Source organism: Harmonia axyridis, chromosome 7, assembly GCF_914767665.1.
Source record: "Harmonia axyridis chromosome 7, icHarAxyr1.1, whole genome shotgun sequence".
Taxonomy (NCBI): Eukaryota; Metazoa; Arthropoda; class Insecta; order Coleoptera; family Coccinellidae; genus Harmonia; species Harmonia axyridis.
The window spans coordinates 32,978,555-33,000,391 of record NC_059507.1 but is presented as its reverse complement, the minus strand read 5'-3'; the positions used below and the strand labels follow the sequence as shown (position 1 = coordinate 33,000,391).

The window sequence follows — 21,837 nt, the reverse complement described above, 5'->3', positions numbered from 1 at the left end:
GGTGACCGCCTAATTTCACTTTTTGGACCTGTGAATTGGCCTCCAAGATCTTTTGATTTAACATCGCTAGACTACTTTCGGTGAGGCTATGTAAAGTTATTGGTCTATTGGAAGACAACATTCCCCGTGTTATTGCCGATATACGGCCACAAATGTTGGAAAAAGTCATCGAAAATTGGACTACATCCGAGCCAGCCTTGGCGGTCATATGCCAGAAATCATATTTAAAATATTATACCACAAGATTATCTAGCGGATAAATAAAATTCATGTCAATCGAATAATCCATCGTTGTTTTATAGCAATATAAAGTTCTATAGCTCTAAAAAAACACCCTTTACAATAATACACTGGGTTTGCCATTTGGAATGAAGAAGTAGTAGTATGTTTCCGGTATAACCGTAAGTTGTAGAGATCTGAAAATAATTAAGGGAGAAAGATTATTGTCTCAAACCCCAACACGCAAATTTTCAGAACAAAATTACGATTAGTTTTCCATAAACGTCTAATAGGCAATCGCGGTGAATCACCCTGTATGTGCTCATGAATACTTTATAGAAAAATATAAAGCTGGTAATGAAAGAAATTTATTCAACATATGAAAACAGCTCCATCACTTTTCGACCTGTTTCAGACTTCCAGGGCAATAAAAAAAAGGCACATTTTAAGAAAAACTTCAACTTCCGTATTTCGGTATATAAAGCATTTGCAAATGAAAGTTATTTAGCAAACTGTCATTATCTATTCATGTAGAATCACCCTCTGAAGTTTGTCGCATTTAGTGACTAACAAACAGGAAATATCAAGCTAGTGTGTTGTTAAAACAATGGATTTTTCATAAAACTTGTCGCAACAAAATGAGATCCACTACGAAATCGATACCTCAGTTTTGAATATACTTTCATTTCTTAATGTGCACATACATGGATGAAAAAATTACATGTTATTAAATGGATACGGTTGCAGTGTTCCAAGTGAGTTGACATTTACAAAAATGATCAATTTTGCAAGAAAATATATGACCAACTGCAATTTGTTCGATATTAGAGAAAATTTCCTTATGAACACTGGATATTGTGATGGTAACCATCAATTTTGAAGAATATTGCAGAAATAATTTCTTCGTATCGATGTATGTGACAGTATTTGTTCAGATTTCCTTGCATCTACTAGTGTGTTGACAAATTCGAATTATTTAAAAGTTTTTGATATGGGTATATATTGATTAACTGCGAAGTGTTAGTTGAATTGAAATATGAAAGTCGATCTCATTATAATACTCTCAATTATCGGAAATGTATGTTCATCACCTTTACGTCTTATAAGCAACATAGCAGAGAATACTCCAATTCAGGTAAAACATTATTTTCCACTGTGTTAGGAACTATTATTCAGGCATGTAAGCAAAACATATTTCGTAAGTCTCATTTCCGTAGATTTTAAATTCTAAAATGCAAATCACGAAAGATAACAATATGCCAGGAAAAAAATTTACACATTTCCTTTGATCTTGAGATTAATTTAATTTGAAAATATTTCATCATTGCCAAATATCAATATATGCATATAATATAATTTTTTTACTTCGGCAGGTTTATTGAAGTACGGATTGAACAATATCTACTACCAACAATCATTCAAATTCGATTTATTAGGTACTTGATGGAAATTAACTTTACAGGGTGATTCATCGGGATGCCCTATTAGACGTTTATGGAAAACTAATCATAATTTCGAGCTGAAAATTTGCATATTGGAATTTGAGACAATGATCTTTCCCTAAAATATTTTCAGATCTCTACAACTCTACACATTTTTTAAAATATTTCGGAGAAAAAGCTTTTTCCGAAAAAATGTTTTCTTTTCTTCTCTGTGATCACTATTTATACTCCAATATTATTATTATTATTTTTTGATTCGGTAAAAACGTTATAAAAATGTTTGCGGTTTGGACCAAAAATGTAAAGGTGTTCATAAGAAGATCATGAACTTGGACAACTCAAATTCACCCTGTATAGAAGGATAAACAATTTTCTATAAAAAAAGAATTGTTAGGCTATATTGCTATTCCAACAACGTTATTAAATTGTGGAAACCGGAGTTATATCATTATTTTTTCAAGGCATTTAGGTATTTTTTTCTTTGAGTTCAGATATTCTGAAGGCAGTCAGAACGAGTTGTTTAGCTTGAATTATTCTGACTACATAATGGAATCATTGTATTCATAGAAAACAGAGGGTGCATAACAATGAATAATGATTTATAAATAACAGTTCTAAAACAGCCATCTTCCTCTCCGATTGTATTTAGAGTACTTTTTCTCACACCTACGAATTATCATTTGAATGAGTATTTGTGATAATTTTATGAATTGAAAAAATTTTTTCAGGATATCGACAACTATTTGCCGAAAGAAAATGATTTCCCAAGAGATGAATATTCCACCTATTTAGGATACAAAAACGGGGAAGACATTTTTTTTAACCGATATCAGAGTTTGGCAACCACTGTGGCTCCATTAAAGGTACCTATAGTTCCATCTAACATTCACAATTTTGAGAGGAAGAAGAAGAAAAATTTCTCTCAAATATGATGATTTCACTGTGAATCATTCTTATAGTTTGTCTTCTTTTTGAAAACTTGAATGCACCTTATTGTACATATAGGGCTGGGGTTCTTTAGAATTGGACGTTCATAAAACCAGAAGTACCTACTTAAGAGAACTATTGTTTACGAGTCACCTTCCATAACCACCAACATGTATCAAAGAACCGCATAATGAATTCCATTCTTACCCAATATCAACAATTATCGTAATCAATATTAATGGCATCAATGAAAAAATTACCATAGACTTTCATTTTCAGGTCAGTCGAATACAGAAAAACTGTATATTTCATTTCTTAAAAATGAATATTAACGATATGAAGTAATCAAATCCAATAATAGCATGCAAAAAACATTGGTGGTGGAGATACGGTGAAGGTCAAGCTTTAATTCACTAGCGAAATATAATCTTTGAAGGTGTTTGTAATGAACCTTTAGGGAGAATACGTCCATTGAATTATTGTCGTTCTTAATATCACTTACCTACATATTTCTTTTATTAACAACTTTATTGATTTCTTTAGTTTGGGTTTTGTGTTTTGTATAAGGACTTCTTACTATAAAAGTCTTCATAAACCTGTGGAATATAATAAGTGTAACCATCCTTGGATCTCGTTATCGGCGAACAATCTTGAAAAAGATTACCAAACAATTTTCGTTCCATTTTTATATTGGATTATTCTCTAGGAATATAATCAGATTTTTTTATTCAATTTTAGACATTCTCTAAGATTTTTCCTATTTTTTACAATGATGAACACTCGAAATCGTTCGAGAAAAAACTTAAACTCCTTAAATTTTGAATTTTTGCTATGAAAATTATGATACTATCCTTATTTTAGTTGAATACTGTTTGTGTGTCAAATTTTATGTATATTGTATGAGCCGTTTAGGCGTAAGGTAACAAAAAAATATACAAACACACGCATTTCAATTTATTATATTAGTATGGATATACAGTGTGATTCAATGCGTTGGCCAATTAGACGTTCATGGACAACTAATCACAATTTTGTGCTGAAAATTTAAATGTTGGGGTTTGAGACAATAATATTTTTTCGAATATTTCCGCAGAAAAAGATTTTTTCGAAAAAACCTTTTTCATTTTCTATTCTGCAAATACGTTGTTTAATAAGATTGTTTGAAGTTTGGACCAAACATGTACAGGGTGTTTATAATAAGGTCATGAACTCGAAAAACTCAAAATTTTCAAATTGCAACCTATATTTTTCTTTATTTCAGTCAATTCTACGTTTAAAAAGAAAATACTATGAGAGTTATCGAGGAAGAACTTCGAACGAGGAAAAATCGCAATTTCTAACTGTGTGGAGTAGTCTGTACCTTTCGAAGAACACATAAAGTAACTGAAATTCGATGTTTCGATATCTAAATTTAACATTTCATGAATTATAATTGATTGTTCGTTGGAATTGTTGAGAAATCCATAAACCAATCAAATTTTCAATTACTTACGAATTGATTACAATGTCAAATTTAGTTATCTAACATCGAATTTTAGTTGCTGACTGCGTTTTCCGGAAGTCACAGACTACACAGTTAGAAATTGCGGTTTTTCCTCATTTGAAGTTCTTCCTCGATATCTATTAACGTAGTCATATTAGGTATAGGGTTTGCTTAAGTAACCTCCTCTCTTTTTGTACGTAGATTTTACTGAAATAATGGAAAATATGGGTTCCAATTAAAATTCTTGAGTTTTGATGAATTCGAGTTGTTCAAGTTCATGACCTTATCATAAACACCCTGTACATTTTTGGTCAAACCTGCCAAGGTTTTTTGGAAAAACTTTTTCGCAGAAATAATCAACATCAACACCATTTTTTCATAAGAATCTCATTAACTCATGAACTGTTGAGTTTTTACCCAAGCTATGGCATATTGTTGAAATTGTCATAAAAAAGCTATCCAAAGATGCAATAATATAGTGTGTGTGTTTTTTGAAATAAGGAAGTAGTAGTATGTTTCCAGTATAACCGGAAATCTGAAAATATTTTAAGGATATCATTGTCTCAGACCCCAACATGCAAATTTTCAGCACAAAATTGTGATTAATGTTCCATAAACGTCCAATATATCATCGCGGTGAAATTATTCTCTATCTCATATTGGTAGAAATGAAACGATATTTTCTTCCATTAAAAATGGTGGAATTAAACGGGCTGTAACAGAATGAGTAATTTATATCAAAGTGATAAAAAGCTAATATTTTAAGATAAAATTTCTATACCTTTTCTGTAGCAAACGTGTACAAATTTTTTTTACACCCTATCAAAACCTGAAATTTATTCGACACTTTTACGCTGTTCTTAATTGAAGCAATCAGAAGTTCTAGTCAATTCGAATACGCTCTATTAGTGTGACGTCACACCGTCATTCTTGGTTCTCCTGTCAGTGTTCGGAATCCACACAAATAAATTGTCATTCAAATTAGTACGGTGTCGTTGAAGGAATTGGCTTATTTTCATAAATAAGAGTATTTGAGGAACGATTTCAGTATTAATTGATAGACAGAAGGAACGAGGTTGATTCCAGTAAGTTTGAATCCTGTATCATTCCCCAGGTTTTGTATAAAGCCGTGTTTATCAGTTGAACTTCAAGTTCGAACTTAATGGCATTGATCTCGTGCCTTCTGTCCATCAATTAATATTAAAATCGTTCCTTAAATAATCTTATTTATCAAAATAAGACAATTTCTTCAACGACAACGTACTAATTTGAATGACAATTTGTTTGTTTGGATTCCGAACACTGACAGGAGAATCAAAAATGACGGTGTGTGACGTCATCACTAATAGAGCGTATTATCGATGCTCGTTGTTTATCCATGTCTTTATGTGACAGTTCATCGACACATATTGATAATTCACTTTATTAATTATTAATCATAATTCATAGTTTTTGTGAAACAAAAATATCCACTCGTGATTGAATTTATTTCATCTTATCTGTATTTTATTTCATAACTCAAGTTACTTGCTCGAAGAAAATACCACTCATCCTGGGGATTCGTGGTGTTTCCAAGCAACTCAGTTTCGTTATTAAATAAATCCACATACCTACCTATCGCGAAAATTCAATCACGTGCAAACTCACTGATGAAAATTTTTGTGTTATTATTTTTTCATTTTGGGGAGAAATGGCATTTTATTTCGGAGAAAAGCAGGCTTTTATACAATGGCATGCACCAAAAAAGTCAGACTTTTGCTTCCAATAAAACCATATACTACTTATATCTCAGAAAGAGGATCCAATACATTTCATGGAAACTTGACGATACAAATTCAACACCTAAGTTCTAATTTTTTTTTGCAGAATTCAACTTTATCTTCCGAAGAAACGGCCCCAACTATCCCTCCAATTGAACAAAATTCTTCAGATTCATACCCAATGCAAAACTATACGAATCTCGACCCATTAAACGATACAGAAAATGATATCTTTCTGATGAACAGAACGTCAAGACAGGAATCCAGCAATTCCACGAAGTTCGAAAGTCAGCTTGGAGTCCAGCTGGAGGCACAGGAAGAAGAGAGCGATGAGGAGGAAGGCAATATGATATCCGGATTGATCGGAGCTCTTTTAGGGGGGATTCTAAGGGTACGTCAAACTTTTCCGGTTGCTTATTTGATTGAATGTTTGGGGATTGTATATATGTAACAGATAGCTAGTTTCTTCCAAACAATATACACACTTCTAACCAAACCTTGTTATATTATTTTCTCAAGAATCATGTATAGGTATCATCTATCAGAATTTATTGTTTCACCTTTAGTGTGGACATATTCTGAAATGAAAGTGAAATTGAAAAAAAAACTATGAACTTCTTCAAATTCAATGACATCCGGAGTTTTTCTTGGCAACTTTTCACTAATAGTCCGGGAGCCAGGAGCAAATTTGGTTGTTTATTTCCTCTCGGGAGATACTTGGTGAGATGCATCAGATAATAGTAATAAAAAGCCTCGTGAACGTCAGCCATGACTCGGGGGAGAGCGGCGGCAGCCCCCCAAACACAAAGAAAAAAAAATACATTCAGTCATTTCCTCCCAACTGAAAATTTGTCAAATTGTAGCTAACCCAATATCTAGACGAAAAAATACAATCAGCTGGCTATAGCATAGTGGATTATACATCAGCTGGTGCCTCAAACATGAAATAAAAAATTATATTTTCAATGACAGCTCTGACAGCGACTCTGATACTGAATCAGAGAGAAGCCCTCTGTTGGAATCTTCCTGGGTTGGATCATTCCAAAAAGTTTCTTCAAAACGTTGAGACTGAGAGATTTAGAGAGTGTCTGGATCTTAGCAAGAATATACTGCATCTCCTCACAGGATTCATTATAGGGTATTGCCACCTCAGGAAGCACCTCATGAGAATAAGTTTAGTAGAAAATATCGAGAGCAAACTCTTCGTGGAGAAGAAAGAAACTCCGGATCACCTGGTGATGGAATACCTCGTTATATTGTTACTAATGGTTCTCTAACACGATGGGCAAAAACTGGAGAACTTCCAACATTCAAACAGTTGCAGAAATTGCAATGACTTGTACGAGCATACAAAGATGTAACAGGAACTTGCAACACAACTCTATAACGATGTTAGAAGTCTTACTAAACTTGCTTCCCTCGAACGTACATGTGAAGAAATGCAGCCTGCTAGATGCTATTAAAATCTTTCAGAGATTCTCCCACATAAAAACTCTTCTTCTTCTTTATGTGCCGTCTCCTTTAAGAAGGTTGGCTATCATCATGGCGATTTTTACCCTTGAAGTTGCGGATCTGAACAATTCAACAGAGCTACTGTTGTACCACTGCCTTAGGTTGTTCAACCAGGAGATGCGTCTTCTTCCTATACTTCTTTTACCCTTTTTACATAAAAACTCGGTGGGACAAATGAGGATGCTGAGTCAACTGGATGCAGTCCTCCTAGTCGAACACACGAAAATAATGCCAACTACATTTCATTTCTAAACTCATTAAGGTGGTCATTGGACAATAACTTACTAATGGATGAAAATGAGGGAGTGGTACTGGTATAGGAGTATGTGGACCTAAATTGACGATATCTCCTGGGCGTTGAACTCGTCTCTCTTGCAGTCAGAAACTCTAGGTGTCTGCATAATTGTGCAAGAGTTACCCAGGCCATGCTGAGAGCCTTGATATCACAGTTTCACCCAAACTTATTTATACTACTTGGTCACGAAACATGTAGCATTTATCAAAATTCATTTTATCACCTTCAATGTGGGCCTCTTCAGAAATACTCCATATAGGTGCTGACAGTGAATTGAAATAACAACTATCAAAATCATTTTCAAATTTAATGACATCCAACGTTCTTTGGAAACTACGTTCTCAGTAAACTAGTAAAACCATGTTGATCACCAGTTGTATATGCTGTCAGACTTGTTACATTGTGAAAAGTACAATACAAGACTGGGATGAACTGAGAAAATGAAATTGTAAACACAAAGAATTGCGCTTGAGAAAAGACAATAATAACAATTTAAGGGCATAAAGAAATTTAGATAATCTATTCAAGCCAATTTTTCTTCAAATTAACCTACACTTTCTTGACCAAATGTATAACCATTGCTACAGACAAAATGACATAGTTACCTATTCTACTGAATAGGTAGCTCAATAAAAACTCTTTGCATTTACTGCTACTCGAACGAGAATGCAATAAAATTATAATTTTTCAGCCTGATGGTGGTATTGACGTTGAAGCAATCACCGGGTTGTTAGGAAGTCTTAGTACCGTAAGTAACAGCTTCAATATATATCTATATCTTACAAAGTGTACAATTGTTTCCAATATTTTCCAGCAAAATCCTGATGGTACCTACGATTTTATGGGAGTAACTGAACTTTTGAGAGGTTTCTTTGGGGTGAGTTTCTAGAAGACGGATTTTATCCAAATAGAATGTATTCATAAATTATCAGCCTTCTGTAGTTACATAGAAAATTAAGAGATCGAAATATTTTATTATTGAATGCAATACTCTTCACTCAGTTGGATATATTAATCTATTTATTTCCTTCTGTAAACCAAGCCGTCACTTTTTCATTTAAAGGAAATTTTGAAACTGAAACGATGAAGATCAGTTTTCCCAAGTATGTAGGTACATTATCTTGAAAAAAAAACATATTTGAATAACTAGCCACAGGCCAGTAAAATCGTATATTAATTCCTAGTTGATCTTCTATCTCTATCTAGAGGTGCATTCAAGACTACTCCATGGCAATCCCAAGAAAATTAAGCAGAACTTTATAAAGGGTGTTTTTTAGAGCTATAGAACTTTAAATTGTAATAAAACAACGATGGATTATTCGATTGACATGAATTTTTTTTATCCGCAAGATAATCTTGTGGCATATCACAAGATCTTGGAGGTCAATTCACAGGTTCAAAACGTGAAATTAGGCGGTCACCAAACGTGTCTTTCAATAAATCGATAGTGGCACGAGCTGTGTGACATGTTGCGACGTCTTGTTGGAACCACAGCTCCTGGACATCATGGTTGTTCAATTCAGGAATGAAAAAGATAGTAATCATGGCTCTATAACGATCACCATTGACTGTAACGTTCTGGCCATCATCGTCGGAGTACGGACCAATGATTCCACCAGCCCATAAAACGCACCAAACAGTCAGTTTTTCTGGATGTAACGGTGTTTCGACATACACTTGAGGATTAGCTTCACTCCAAATGCGGCAGTTTTGTTTGTTGACGTAGCCATTCAACCAGAAGTGCGCTTCACCGCTAAACAAAATAAAATGGACGTAGTGCGCGATACGTATTTTGCACAGAACCATTATTTTCGAAATAAAATTGCACTATTTGCAAGCGTTGTTCAGGCGTGAGTCTATTCATGATGAATTGCCAAACCAAACTGAGAATAAATCACTTGACAGCTGTTAAATCGGTAGTCATCTTGAATAGAAATGCCAACTTAAAGTTATATACCTCGAAAAAAACACCTGTTAGTATATGCATTTCAAAAATGGCATGACGCCACGGATAGCGAATCTGAGATCCAAGATTATTTTGGAAGGTGCATACTCAGCTTCCTTAAAAATTAAATTAAATTAAATCACATAATCGGTCCTTTTTTTATACCTGGTGGTCTCACTTGCCAAATTCATTAAGATCTATTGAAGAACTCTATGTATTTATCCCTCATGCAAGTATCGGAGAAAACAAAAAAACCATGAAACGATCAGTTTCCAACAAGATGGCGCACCATTTCATTTGTTCAACCGGTGCGTCAGTTCATAGATGAAATTTTTTCTTACGCCTGGAAGAAGGAGACATATTGAGTAGCCTCCCAGATCACCTGATCTGGCTCCACTGGACTTTTTTCCATTTTTATTTTCATATTTTCATTTTAAAGCCGTAAAATCGAGGTGTGAAATTTTCGTTGGACCACAGTGTATATCACATCTCGTAGCCGAAGATATCCTTTTGTTCAGCCGCATAAAATATGCATATTATAGCCTGTAACACATCAGGAAATTTATAGTTGCTATGGTTCCTCAATATTTCATTTATCCATTGAACCGATCTAGGATAACGATATACATCCAGGTCAATTCCTAACTAACTTTATACCTAATTTGATCTAATTAACATACAATGTTTACTTTAGGGAGGAGATGGTGGAGGTGGATCTGATATCGGGTCATTTGTTGGAGGTCTAGTTGGAGCTTTACTACAAGGAATAGCAAATCCACCTGGTGCTGTGAGTATCAATTTTTATCAAAAATTATATTCTGCATACGATATTGAATTGCGTTATATTTGGAGTGGGAAAAAACCCACTTCTAAGTGAATGCTGTAATTTTGTATACTGTTTGCTGAGTTTATATTCGGCTTACCTCAGCTGTATTCTACCAAATACCTGACTTAATTTACCTCCTGTTCAACATTATTTCTCTATTTCAGTATCGTAATGAGTTCATTACAGTACTAATAACAGTGTTGTTATGAACTCATTACAGCATTGTTTTCGTGAGTAATTGCACAAATGCATCAAAATTACCGATAATTTTGCATGACAGCGTGTTGTCATAAAAACTGCATGAGTTCATTTTCATTTTTGGAGAAAGAGCCCGACACCGAAGGTGGAGGGAATGCGAAATTATCCGGTCATTTTGATGCACGAGTGTAATTCGAGGGAATATTTCCCGAATAAACTGTAACATTACTTGTCAAACTGATTTAGAATGGAATTGCCATAGATTCGAACTGTGTAAGATGCATAGAAACTATGCATCTATGAACAGAACAATTATCGCAGTGCAGTTTCGCTTCCTACAATGCAATTATCGCTGTAATTTTCGATAATTGCATTCCATTTACATAGAATTTTTGACAGGAGGGAAATATTCAGTTATATTTTTAGCTTTGTGGTTGTCTATACTTCCGATCTTATCAAATTTCAACAGACGTCAATTTTCAATATAATATGGATATAGTGAAATGATTTACAACATTATTCGCAATTTCTCTTAATTCTGGTGGTATAAAATCGATTTCGTCAGACATAATTCAAGAATTTCATGCGTAATTGTAAATTATTTTGAAATTCGAAACGTACGATTCAAATCCAAATTCCATAATCTGTCAATTTTCGTAACAGTCACTCCAACTGCCATGATATAATACAAAAGTCAATAGGATATATATTCTGAATTTTCCATTGAATTTGGACAATATTTCACAAAACTTGACTGAAAAAGAGAAAATAACGTCTAATAGTCTTTGCAGAAGCCAATTCCAACACTCATGCGTTCGAAAACTCGCTCTTTCTCGAATTCCGAATTCATGATGGGATAGAAGTCCATTCTGCAACTTGTTTTAGAATATACTATTACATTTCGATTCTACTTTCTTCTACTGTTTCAAACTAATCAATAGAAATAAAATTAATTTGCTATATTTAGAAACATTAATAATTTTTATTAATTCACAATAATCTGCGTGTGAATGATCAGTAGTTAACTTCAGAAATCATTTGAGACATTACTATAAGCTTATCTCTTATTTCATTTCATGATCCAGGTGACTTGGGAGCTGGCTGGTTTCACGAAGTGGCCATTTAACATTTTCTATGTTTGATGATTTGGAATTCAACGGTCTGAATATATCGTCTCCGGTATTCTTCAGATGTTTCACGAGTTATGTGTAGGCATTGTGTGCAATTTTGTAGATCTATAGGATTCATGGCAGCATGACCAACCTATAATAGGCGTCTATGACGATACGCTCCGTATGCATTAGCCCTTACTGTGAGACTTAATTGTTATGTTTAATTGATTAACACACGAGTCACAGATTAACAGTTCCTAATTTAATTGATTTGAAGTGTACTAGATAGATTTGGAGGTATATCGAACACTGATGTAGACTATCCTGATTGTCCCGCATTTGTACTGAGAGCATGTACATGATTCATGAAACATCCTGCATCACTCAAGATGTCAAATTTCTCATATAGATTTTGATAAACATTTTTGAAAATCAATATGAAAAAAAATACCCATTGAAATTGTTTTATAATTGAAAGTAATGTTCTTTTGTTTTCAGAAAGGAGTAGGAAAATTGACAGGTAGTGTAGTAGCAGGTATATTGCCGTCTCTTAGTGCACCTGTGAGTATTACCCATTATTCCCTTTATAATAAAATAACAATAATAAAGTTTGAACTTTTGACGTCCACACCTCTGCTAATAGATTGTTAAAACTTTGAGAAGCTCAGAACTTTTTGCTTTTTTGTGTAGGCTTTGTTATTATGTCCTTTATGCGACGAATATATAAAACTGTGAATTATTCAGTATTATGCTAATTGTTTAACAGAGTATTTGAAGCTGTCTAGATACGTCTAGTCAGTTTTCATCCAACATTTCGCAGAAACCTAAGTAGGCACTTTGAACAATTGGTGTCTGTTCCTACATGTTAATCTTATTGGAATGCTTTTATTTTTCTATCGCCTCCATATTCCTTCTTGTGTAGTAACTCTTGATGTTTTAGAGAATTTCCTTCTCAGTTTATGCGTTGGTTTGTGAATTGATTCGATGTTATGCCTTTTAAGAAATTTTCCGATTTTGGGCTATAGTTAGCTGTATATTAAGAAAGCAGAAATAATCGGAGATTAATCTTATTATTTCGTGAAAAGAGATCGAGATGCTTTCAGTGGGCATCGAATTTGGGACACCGAACTGCTGTTGAAGCCAGTGAACCTTGTTCAAGTAGACCAATTGTTAATCAAGTTGACTTGAGTGATAAAACTGTTCGGAATATTTTGAATCGAAATGTTTACCATTGTTATAATGTACAGACTGAGTTTTAGAGAATAAATTATAGGTGTCATTCATTGTCGCAAATGAATTCCTCACATGCAATGAATTAGGGAATGTCGTAATCATATTGTATATTACTTTAAACCGTCATGGTGACGCATGAAATGAAGTTATCAGAGACAATTGTCTCTGAAAGTTAGTCTAGTCGAATTGCAAAGTCCACCTACTTTACGATCAATGTGGGAGAGAAAGAATATTTTGTTCTAGTTCATCACTGGATTATTCAGTATCATAACGCGTATTTATTTCTATTCTTGCACTTTTCGAGTGGGCAGTCAGTTTTCTCTTTCTTATGCATTGAATATCCTAGGTTTCCAAGATAATTGAACCTGAACCTGTGTACGTCTAGAAGTGTATATAGGTATATACACATAGTAGATGTTAAAGTTACTATTGCTGACGAATAACTTTTAGGATATACAGTGCTACAGGTACATATGAGATATAATTATTAATTATTTCACTTTCAATTGACCATATTCACCGTCGCCATTTTGTTGTGCGACAATACCAACTACCCAGTGTTCCCAACGGAGAAATATTGAGTTTACTAGAAAAATACCGCTTATATCAAAAATACTATCAGCCATAGAGATCATTCTTTCACTGAATATTTCCAAAAATAGAGCGAAGCCTTCATTAATAGACTCGGCCACAGTTAATTTGTATATAAAACTACCTTTCACTAATGTTTTTATTTCCAAAAGGTGAAATTTTTGCGAAATATTGTCCCAAACAAGCCTATCTGGCGTAGCAGCCAGAAAAGGTACTCCAGAATTTACACATAAACCACAATTATAAACCTTATATTGTGGAATTTTTCTAGTAAACTCAATATTCCTCCGTTGGGAACACTGGGTAGTTGGTATTGTCGCACAACAATATGGCGACGGTGAATATGGTCAATTGGCATCGCAAAACATCAGTATTCTTCATTTTGTAATCCACCAGCAAAACCATTAAAATTATAGAAGTTTTCAGTATGAAGGAAAAATAATGATAATCATCGCAATTTGAATAAACCAAAGAACAATCCATTAATTTAACCTCTGTTCAATTCTCAATTGCAGAATGTTCTTTTATCTTATAATTATCATGGAATAAAACGGTTGTTCAGCGAAATTGTCGACCTTGGAATACATTCTTTCCATCTGAATCTCCTCCATCCTGTCGATGCTGAAACCACCAGAGAAACGATGCAGTCGACAATTTCACTTACCTATATGACACAGGATTTTCCTCTATGTAAACAGAACAAACGTAGCAAATTGCTTGAAAGCCTCGAGACAGAATGTGAGGATCACAAGCCACTATATTTTTATGCGTTACCGAGACCTGTCGATATTCTTCTAATAAGGTAGGAAGGAAAAATTGGTTGACAACAAATTCGATGTTTGTGCCCTAAGGATTCATGTAAAGTGTTCGTTTGTATTCAGCTAGGTGAATGGTTTTGTATATTCCATCTTATTTTGTTTTAAAATAATCTTATTTCTTTCAATTATGAAATATTTAATCTCATCAGGTCGATAGGACTTTTTGAAACCATCTCCATGAAGGTGGAATTCAAATTTTTTCGAATAATAATGATAATAATGGAGTTTATTTCGGTAAATAAACAAAATACATCACTGAGGTATAAAACATTATTACCTGTATGTGATATGAAATACAATACAAATCCTTAAATTAGTTCCATGCAAAAATTATTGGGTGAAAAAAAATTAAAAAAAATAGAATAGGAAAGAGATATCGAGTATAAGATAGTTTGAAAGTTATTTCGTTTGAAAGTTCTGTAGACAACCAAGTTGAAAAATTTTCAAAGCGGTTCATTATTCACAAAATAATGTAATATTGAACATACCGTCAAAAGGTGGTGCTGAACAGGCAGTTGAACTCCCCGAACGCAAGAGTCTAAGTGATTTGAAGAATCTTAAAATAATTTTCAAGTTCTGTATTAGAGAGAAAGAATTCTCATGATGACATTGTTCCGAATTTTAACCAAAACACATCCGCCATCTCTTACCTATCCAAAAAAAAATTGGAGTTGTTGCCACTCTCAGGTGGTTTTTTCAGAATAATGTCATCCTGATATAAAGGGTGTTTTTTTAGAGCTATAGAACTTTAAATTGCAATAAAACAACGATGGATTATTCGATTGACATGAATTTTATTTATTCGCAAGATAATCTTGTGGCATTACATTTTAAATATGATTTCTTGTATATGACCGCCACGGCTGGCTCGGATGTTGTCCAATCTGGACGTCCAATTTTCGATGACTTTTTCCAAAATTTGTGGCCGTATATCGGCAATAACACGGCGAATGTTGTCTTCTAAATGGTCAAGGGTTTATGGCTTATCCGCATAGACCAATGACTTTACATAGCCCCACAGAAAGTAGTCTAGTGGTGTTAAATCACAAGATCTTGAAGGCCAATTAACAGGTCCAAAACGTGAAATTAGGCGGTCACCAAACGTGTCTTTCAATAAATCGATTGTGGCACGAGCTGTGTGACATGTTGCGGCGTCTTGTTGGAACCACAGCTCCTGGACATCATGGTTGTTTTATTCAGGAATGAAAAAGTTAGTAATCATGGCTCTATACCGATCACCATTGACTGTAACGTTCTGGCCATCATCGTTTTTGAAGAAGTACGGACCAATGATTCCACCAGCCCATAAAGCGCACCAAACAGTCAATTTTTCTGGATGTAATGGTGTTTCGATATACACTCGAGGATTAGCTTCACTCCAAATGCGGCAGTTTTGTTTGTTGACGTAGCCATTTAACCAGAAGTTCGCTTCATCGCTAAACAAAATAAAATGGACGTGTGCTTATACGTATTCCGCACAGAACCATAATTTTCGAAATGAAATTGCACTATTTGAAAGCGTTGTTCAGGTGTGAGTCTATTCATGATGAATTGCCAAACTAAACTGAAGATAAATCACTTGACAGCTGTTAAATCGAACGCCATCTTAAACAGTAATGCGAACTTAAAGTTATATACCTCGAAAAAGAACACCCGTTAGAACTTGAAAATTATTTTTGGATTTTTCAAAACTGTTAGGTTCTTGAATTTGGGCGTTCAACTGTCTGTTCAACATAACCTTTTGACGGTAGGTTCAATATTACATTATTTCGATGATATGAAACCAATTTTGAAATTTTTAACTGGGTTGTGCACAGATTGATGCCACCTTCATGAGAGTAGTTTTTTCGCAACAAACTCATGATGGAAATTCATCCCTCAAACAACAGAAGTTGACCTGTTTTTCAAAATCTTCACAAATACTTTGTTTCAGAGTTCTGAGGGGGTCAAATTTTCGTTGGAATTCCCTGTATATCAGTGTTATCGTCTCCAACCCAAATGAACGACGGCCCAAAACTTCCAATCAATGCTTTTCCCAATTTTTTTTCATTTTGTCCCCACTCTCTGTCAATTACGTATACCTACAAATCGCGAAAATGGAAGGAATACCGTATTCACTTTTGATGAGGTTATATGTGATTTTTCGTTTTCAGTTCAGTTGAGAGGCCATTCATATATTATGCTCAACCCATATCTCTCCATCAGTTATAAAATGCTTTTTATCAATGTGGAATCAGAATGGACTCGACAGAGCATGTCCTGGAGTGACCTATACTCGATTGAGTATTGCAAAAACTTTTAATCTTACACTAAGGCGGCAAATCGTTTCGAAACAATGATTTTACTCTATGTTAAGTTGATGATAGCGATAGCCGCCAAAATGAGGCAAATCTTTCATCAAATCTAGGCGGCATCTGAATGCACTCTACTACTAATGAGCATGAGTTTTTGTTAAGTCCATTCACCATTTTAAGCCTTATATAATATCTTCAGCGTTTTGGCTAACGAAATTCAATTTGCAATGCAAAATTCATAATTGTTCAGTATTCTTATCCTTTGTGAAAATCAGACACTTCGAAAGGAACTGAAGAAATAAGGCACTCACTGACTAAATTAATTCTTGAAAATTAGCGTAAAACAGAAGAAAATTGAATGATGATTATAATTTAAATATAATCTCTTCGAATGAGTTCTAAAAATCATAGATTCCCAGTACAATCTTTATTCAACTTCTTGGTCTAAAATTATGAAATCTCGGTTCAAACTGTATTCTATTCGTTTTCTTACTGGGCGCTCGTTTTCTGAATCGATCGTCACAAGTAAGTTTTTTAAAGGACCTTGAAACTCGAGATTTTCGGGATTGATTCGGATCTCGTTCTTTGATGGCTGAAATCCGACTAGGAGTTCTGTAAATATGATCATTTGAAATATTTTTCCTAGATAAAGGAAGGAAAAGAGCCCTTTTTTCTTTGGGACCACGACAACTAAAAGGTCTATGCACCACAAATGATTCAAGAACTTGAGAAGGACTGATCACTGATCACTTCAAAACGAAATTATAAATTTTTCCTCCTAAACCAACGATTTTTATGGGGTTTTCACATAACTTCTTCAAATGAGAATCTACATTGTATAATGGCCATATTTTTAATGCAAATGAAAAATATAAAGTGACGATAATTCCTCGTTTTTCACAGAAAAATTGATGATGGTCAGTGTACAAAGCACTGATATATTTTTAAAATATTCGCGAAAAAAACCTTCAAAATTCATTACAAAAAAGGTAATACAATAATGTTGTGAAAAAAAATTATCGACCGTCGTAAAGTGCTGTCCTCTTCTTATGTCCTCCGTAAAGAGGAATAATATAAAGTGTATGTTCAACTTCGTACACCGTACAAAGTTTGGCATCGCAGAAACGCCAGAGAGGGAAATGAATGGGTATCTAACGTTTGACTGATTCGCTTAAAAGCCACATAGCGGTAATCCCTCATAATCATGAAATTCGTGAAGTTATCAAAAATATAGAGCCGTCGCTAATGTGCGAATTGGTCATTTGGCTGATATCCGATATTCCTATTTACAATAAAATAAAGGTTAAATGATTTCTCTTAAAATATACTCTTTTTTTGCAATATCAAAATAAAACCCCTTATTGGATAACCAATATTCTTCAAGATAAACTTTTCATTGGAATACTGCACCCATATATGCATCACCTTCTTTCACCAATAATTGACAAATAACCAATTATAGAACTGATCATCAGAATTTCTCTCTATTCAACACATATCTAAATCCTTTTCCTCTTGTTTCCTATCCGAATTGTGAAACGAACTTGTAGCAATTTCATAATTGAATAAACCATTAAACAAATAGTTAAGTAGAGTTAGTATCAGTCATTATGTAACTAGTAAATGCAGCAATGTTAATTCTACCAATCCAATCGCAAATTGAACAAGCTCTGATGATATTTTTTGCGAAATGTCAATTTGGTTCTTCGTAAGAGTACGAAAAACTATGGTCTCTTATCTTTAATTGGTTGAAGTGTTTTAATCAGTTCGCGTAATCATATTCTCTGCGATAATTTTCCGTAATTGATTATAATTATCTACGAATTTTATTGGTTTGAAATTGGAGTTATATTCGAGAAATATCGAATCGACAATTATTGTTCGTTTTAGCTCAAAAATGGAAGAGGAAGCTCAGTATTGAAATCCTGAATCGCAATACTCGATATACAAATCTGTTGGTACTCAAAACAGAATTAATTACGCAGTTAACTCAGACATTCATCTTAATGGACTTCAAATCTTATTGGGAATCCATTCAAATAAAAATTCACAAAATCTTACTAAAAAAAAGTCTGCAGTTCCTACATCGTAACCGTTTGAGGAGTCATTAACTGAATTCAGCAGTAATAAAAGAATAAACATGGATTTTGATTTCATACCTGCGCATTCGCCTGTTTGTTTCGTTGAATTTAATCTCAGTTCATTCCAAGAAAATCCTTCGATTGAAACATTTCCATACAAAAAATTACTTTCATTGGGTAATTCTTCTTGATGTACATAAGCATACAATTTTGCTTCCGCCGTTTTTTCTTATTTCGAATTGTAAAAAAAAATTATTGGTTATACATTTATGATTCAAAGTATTGTCCATCGCTGGCCACTACTTTCTCCCATCTTTCGGGCAGCGTACGAATCCCGCGGTGAAAAGTCTGGTCATCTTCTGAAGCGAACCACGAAACGATCCAATTTTTGACTTGTCCATAAGACCGGAAGTGTTGGTCAACCAGGCCGTGTGCCATTCATTGAAACAAGTGATCGTCCGAGGGAGCAAGGACTGGAGAATACAGCGGGTGGGGTAGGACTTCCCATTTCAACGTTTCCAGGTATGTCTTGATTACTTCGCGAAATGGGATCGAGTATAGTCATGCTGTGAAATCACTTTATCATGTCTCTCGTTATATTGCGGCCATTTGTCTTCCAATGCTCGGCTCAAATGTATTAATTGCGTTCGATAACGATCACCTGTGATTGTTTCGGTTGGTTTTGAAAACTCATAACACGCTACGCCGATCTGGTCCCACCAAATGCTGAGCATGACCTTTGAAACGTGAATACCCGGTTTGGCCGTCGACCTTCTGCGCTTGGGATTATCGTAATGAACCCATTTTTCGTCTTCAGTCACAATGCGATGCAAAAATCTTCGGCAAATGATGTGAATTTAGCTCGCACGCTGAGAATAATCGAGAATAACTTTATGATGCAGACACAATACGACTCATATTTCGATGGCTTCATGTTTAGAAATACCTAAGCTTATTGTATGACATCTACGATCTATTTATTTCGACTTCCACTTACCGCTACTGCCATCGATTGCAAAACGGGGAAAGCAGCAAAGTTGTACACCTAATATCAAGAAAAACAAACACACATATTGAAGTTTCTATTCTCAAGACACCTCAGTCGTCGCTATCCAAACTTCCGGCCAAAGCAGAGACTCAATTTGCCGTCCTAATACGAGTCAAGAAAGTAATATTGGGAAATCGTGGTCTTCTACCGAGAGATGAAAAACATAATTTGAAGTCCTCAAATCCAAAGGTGTACAGGGTGAGTCTTTGACTCGTATATATTCACATATATATCAATCGGAGAGTTCTGAGGTCAAAGAGAACACTTTTTTTCCGATTCGGCTCGGTTCAAAAAATACAGGCTGTTGAAAATCCATGAAAAAGGTAATTTTCAGTTATATCTCGCAAATAGAATGGAATCGAAGGAAATGATTTTCGGAATATAGGTTTTTATTGATGTGATGAGTCTTTTCCAAACATAAAATTGCATAAAAGTCCGGTCAACTCCAAAATGCACGCTAAATTAAGTGAGAAAAAAAATCGAATCGGAAAAAATAGCAAAGGAAAAAATTGTTTCTTTTGACCTCATCAGCAATCTTTGGTTGAAATATATGTATAAGTTAAAGACTCACCCTGTACATCCAACGATAAACACCTAAAGAACAATATAATTGATTGTAGCATCAAATGATGACACTTATTTCTAACTCATATTTCTTTAGAATTATACGATGAAAATGGTGAAATGGAATAGTTCCTCCAATATTTTGCATTCCTCTCAGGAAACAAAATTCTCATTGGAGAATTGAAAATAAAAAAAATCATGAAACATTAAGCAGCCGCTCCAAAAACGGAATAAAAGTTCGTCAAAGTTCATCAAAGAGAACGCCAACAAGTCTGATAAATGAATGAGTTTTAGCGTCGATAACTGGTAAAAAAGTACCTACTTTGGCGGGAACTACGCGCCATCTGAGATATTTATGAGTATAATGCTTAATGCAGCACCTTTGATGGATTTGAAATTGAATTTGTCTGTATTCCTTCCTGTTGTATCTGACTGAATTACATTTTCATTCGGTTCTTTGAATTTTCATACATGGGACTTTTGTTGATGAAGCTTGAAATGCCGTCCCTGGATTTTGGCGCCCTATAGGCCTACCCTGCTTACTACATTGCGATGTCCCTGATAAAACCAATATCTGATTGGCTATATTGTTGTTATTGGATGGACAACAGTTGTTTTTCATGTTGTGATGATACAGTAAATATACTCCATAGAACAAAACGATTACTCCAATTAGCATTTAGTTTTGAGCTTCTTAGAGGTATAGTTTTGATCAATATACTACTCAATTTATAAAAATTCGGATATCGCCAGTTTATCAAAGTAATAATGACTTGATTCATCATCTTATGTAGAAAAAAGAAAATACTGTTTTTCTTTGTAGCCTCTCGATGAAAATGATGAACCACAATCAGGAATTGATCCATTCGGATTCGTAGGAGGGTTCTTGAAGACCTTCTTGAATGGTAGCAGTACCAGCACAGCACCAGCTAATGAAACAGATACAGGAAAAGTAAATAAAAATTACAATTTTCACAAATGGGCGTTTTTTAATTATTCTAATTTTCAGGGAAATAAGTCCAAGTTTTCAATATTCAAGGCAATTATATCAACCATCACATCTCTTTTCTCTGCTTCTTCTGGATCAAGTTCTTGCATGCCCACAATGTTGTGTGGGAATCAAAGTTGGTGAAATGTGAGAAGGAGAGTTGTTACTAGGAACTACTTAGTTTTGATTATGTTTAGATCTGATTATAGAGAACTGAAAAAAATTGTTATTTTTTTATTATATTCATATTTCATCAAACTCCATATAAAAAAGTATATTATCTATGATTTAGATTTAGATTTAATTAAGGAGATTCCGTTTCATTGCGACCTAATGGTCTATTGTGCCCCCCATCAGAGCTATTCTCTCCATAACGTGATTTACAGCTCGCCTTCCAGTTCCAGAGTTCTAATGAACTCCAAAATCTGGGATGGATTCAATGAGGCCAATTCCTCACTTCTACAAGCTTCGTGTCCAATGCAGGTTTTGCGTTGGCTAGCG

General features: G+C 34.4%; 1 protein-coding gene across 1 annotated transcript; it reads left to right on the top strand.

Annotated features, from left to right (window-relative positions):
* Positions 1-950: 950 nt before the first annotated feature.
* Positions 951-21,499, top strand: LOC123685382. Its single transcript, XM_045625037.1, has 9 exons — positions 951-974; positions 2,390-2,524; positions 5,938-6,222; positions 8,330-8,386; positions 8,453-8,515; positions 10,278-10,370; positions 12,218-12,280; positions 21,172-21,300; positions 21,358-21,499. The coding sequence occupies exons 1-9, from the start codon at positions 951-953 to the stop codon at positions 21,478-21,480; spliced, it is 972 nt and encodes a 323-aa protein (XP_045480993.1). The 3' UTR covers positions 21,481-21,499.
* Positions 21,500-21,837: the final 338 nt, after the last annotated feature.

What these genes read in the sequence shown, in the direction of transcription:
- LOC123685382 (XM_045625037.1), top strand. Translation starts at nt 951, where the DNA reads ATGGATACGGTTGCAGTGTTCCAA. An exon ending in CCACTGTGGCTCCATTAAAG is followed by an intron (nt 2,525 to 5,937) that starts GTACCTATAGTT and finishes TTTTTTTTGCAG; the next exon opens with AATTCAACTTTATCTTCCGA. An exon ending in TTTTGAGAGGTTTCTTTGGG is followed by an intron (nt 8,516 to 10,277) that starts GTGAGTTTCTAG and finishes TGTTTACTTTAG; the next exon opens with GGAGGAGATGGTGGAGGTGG.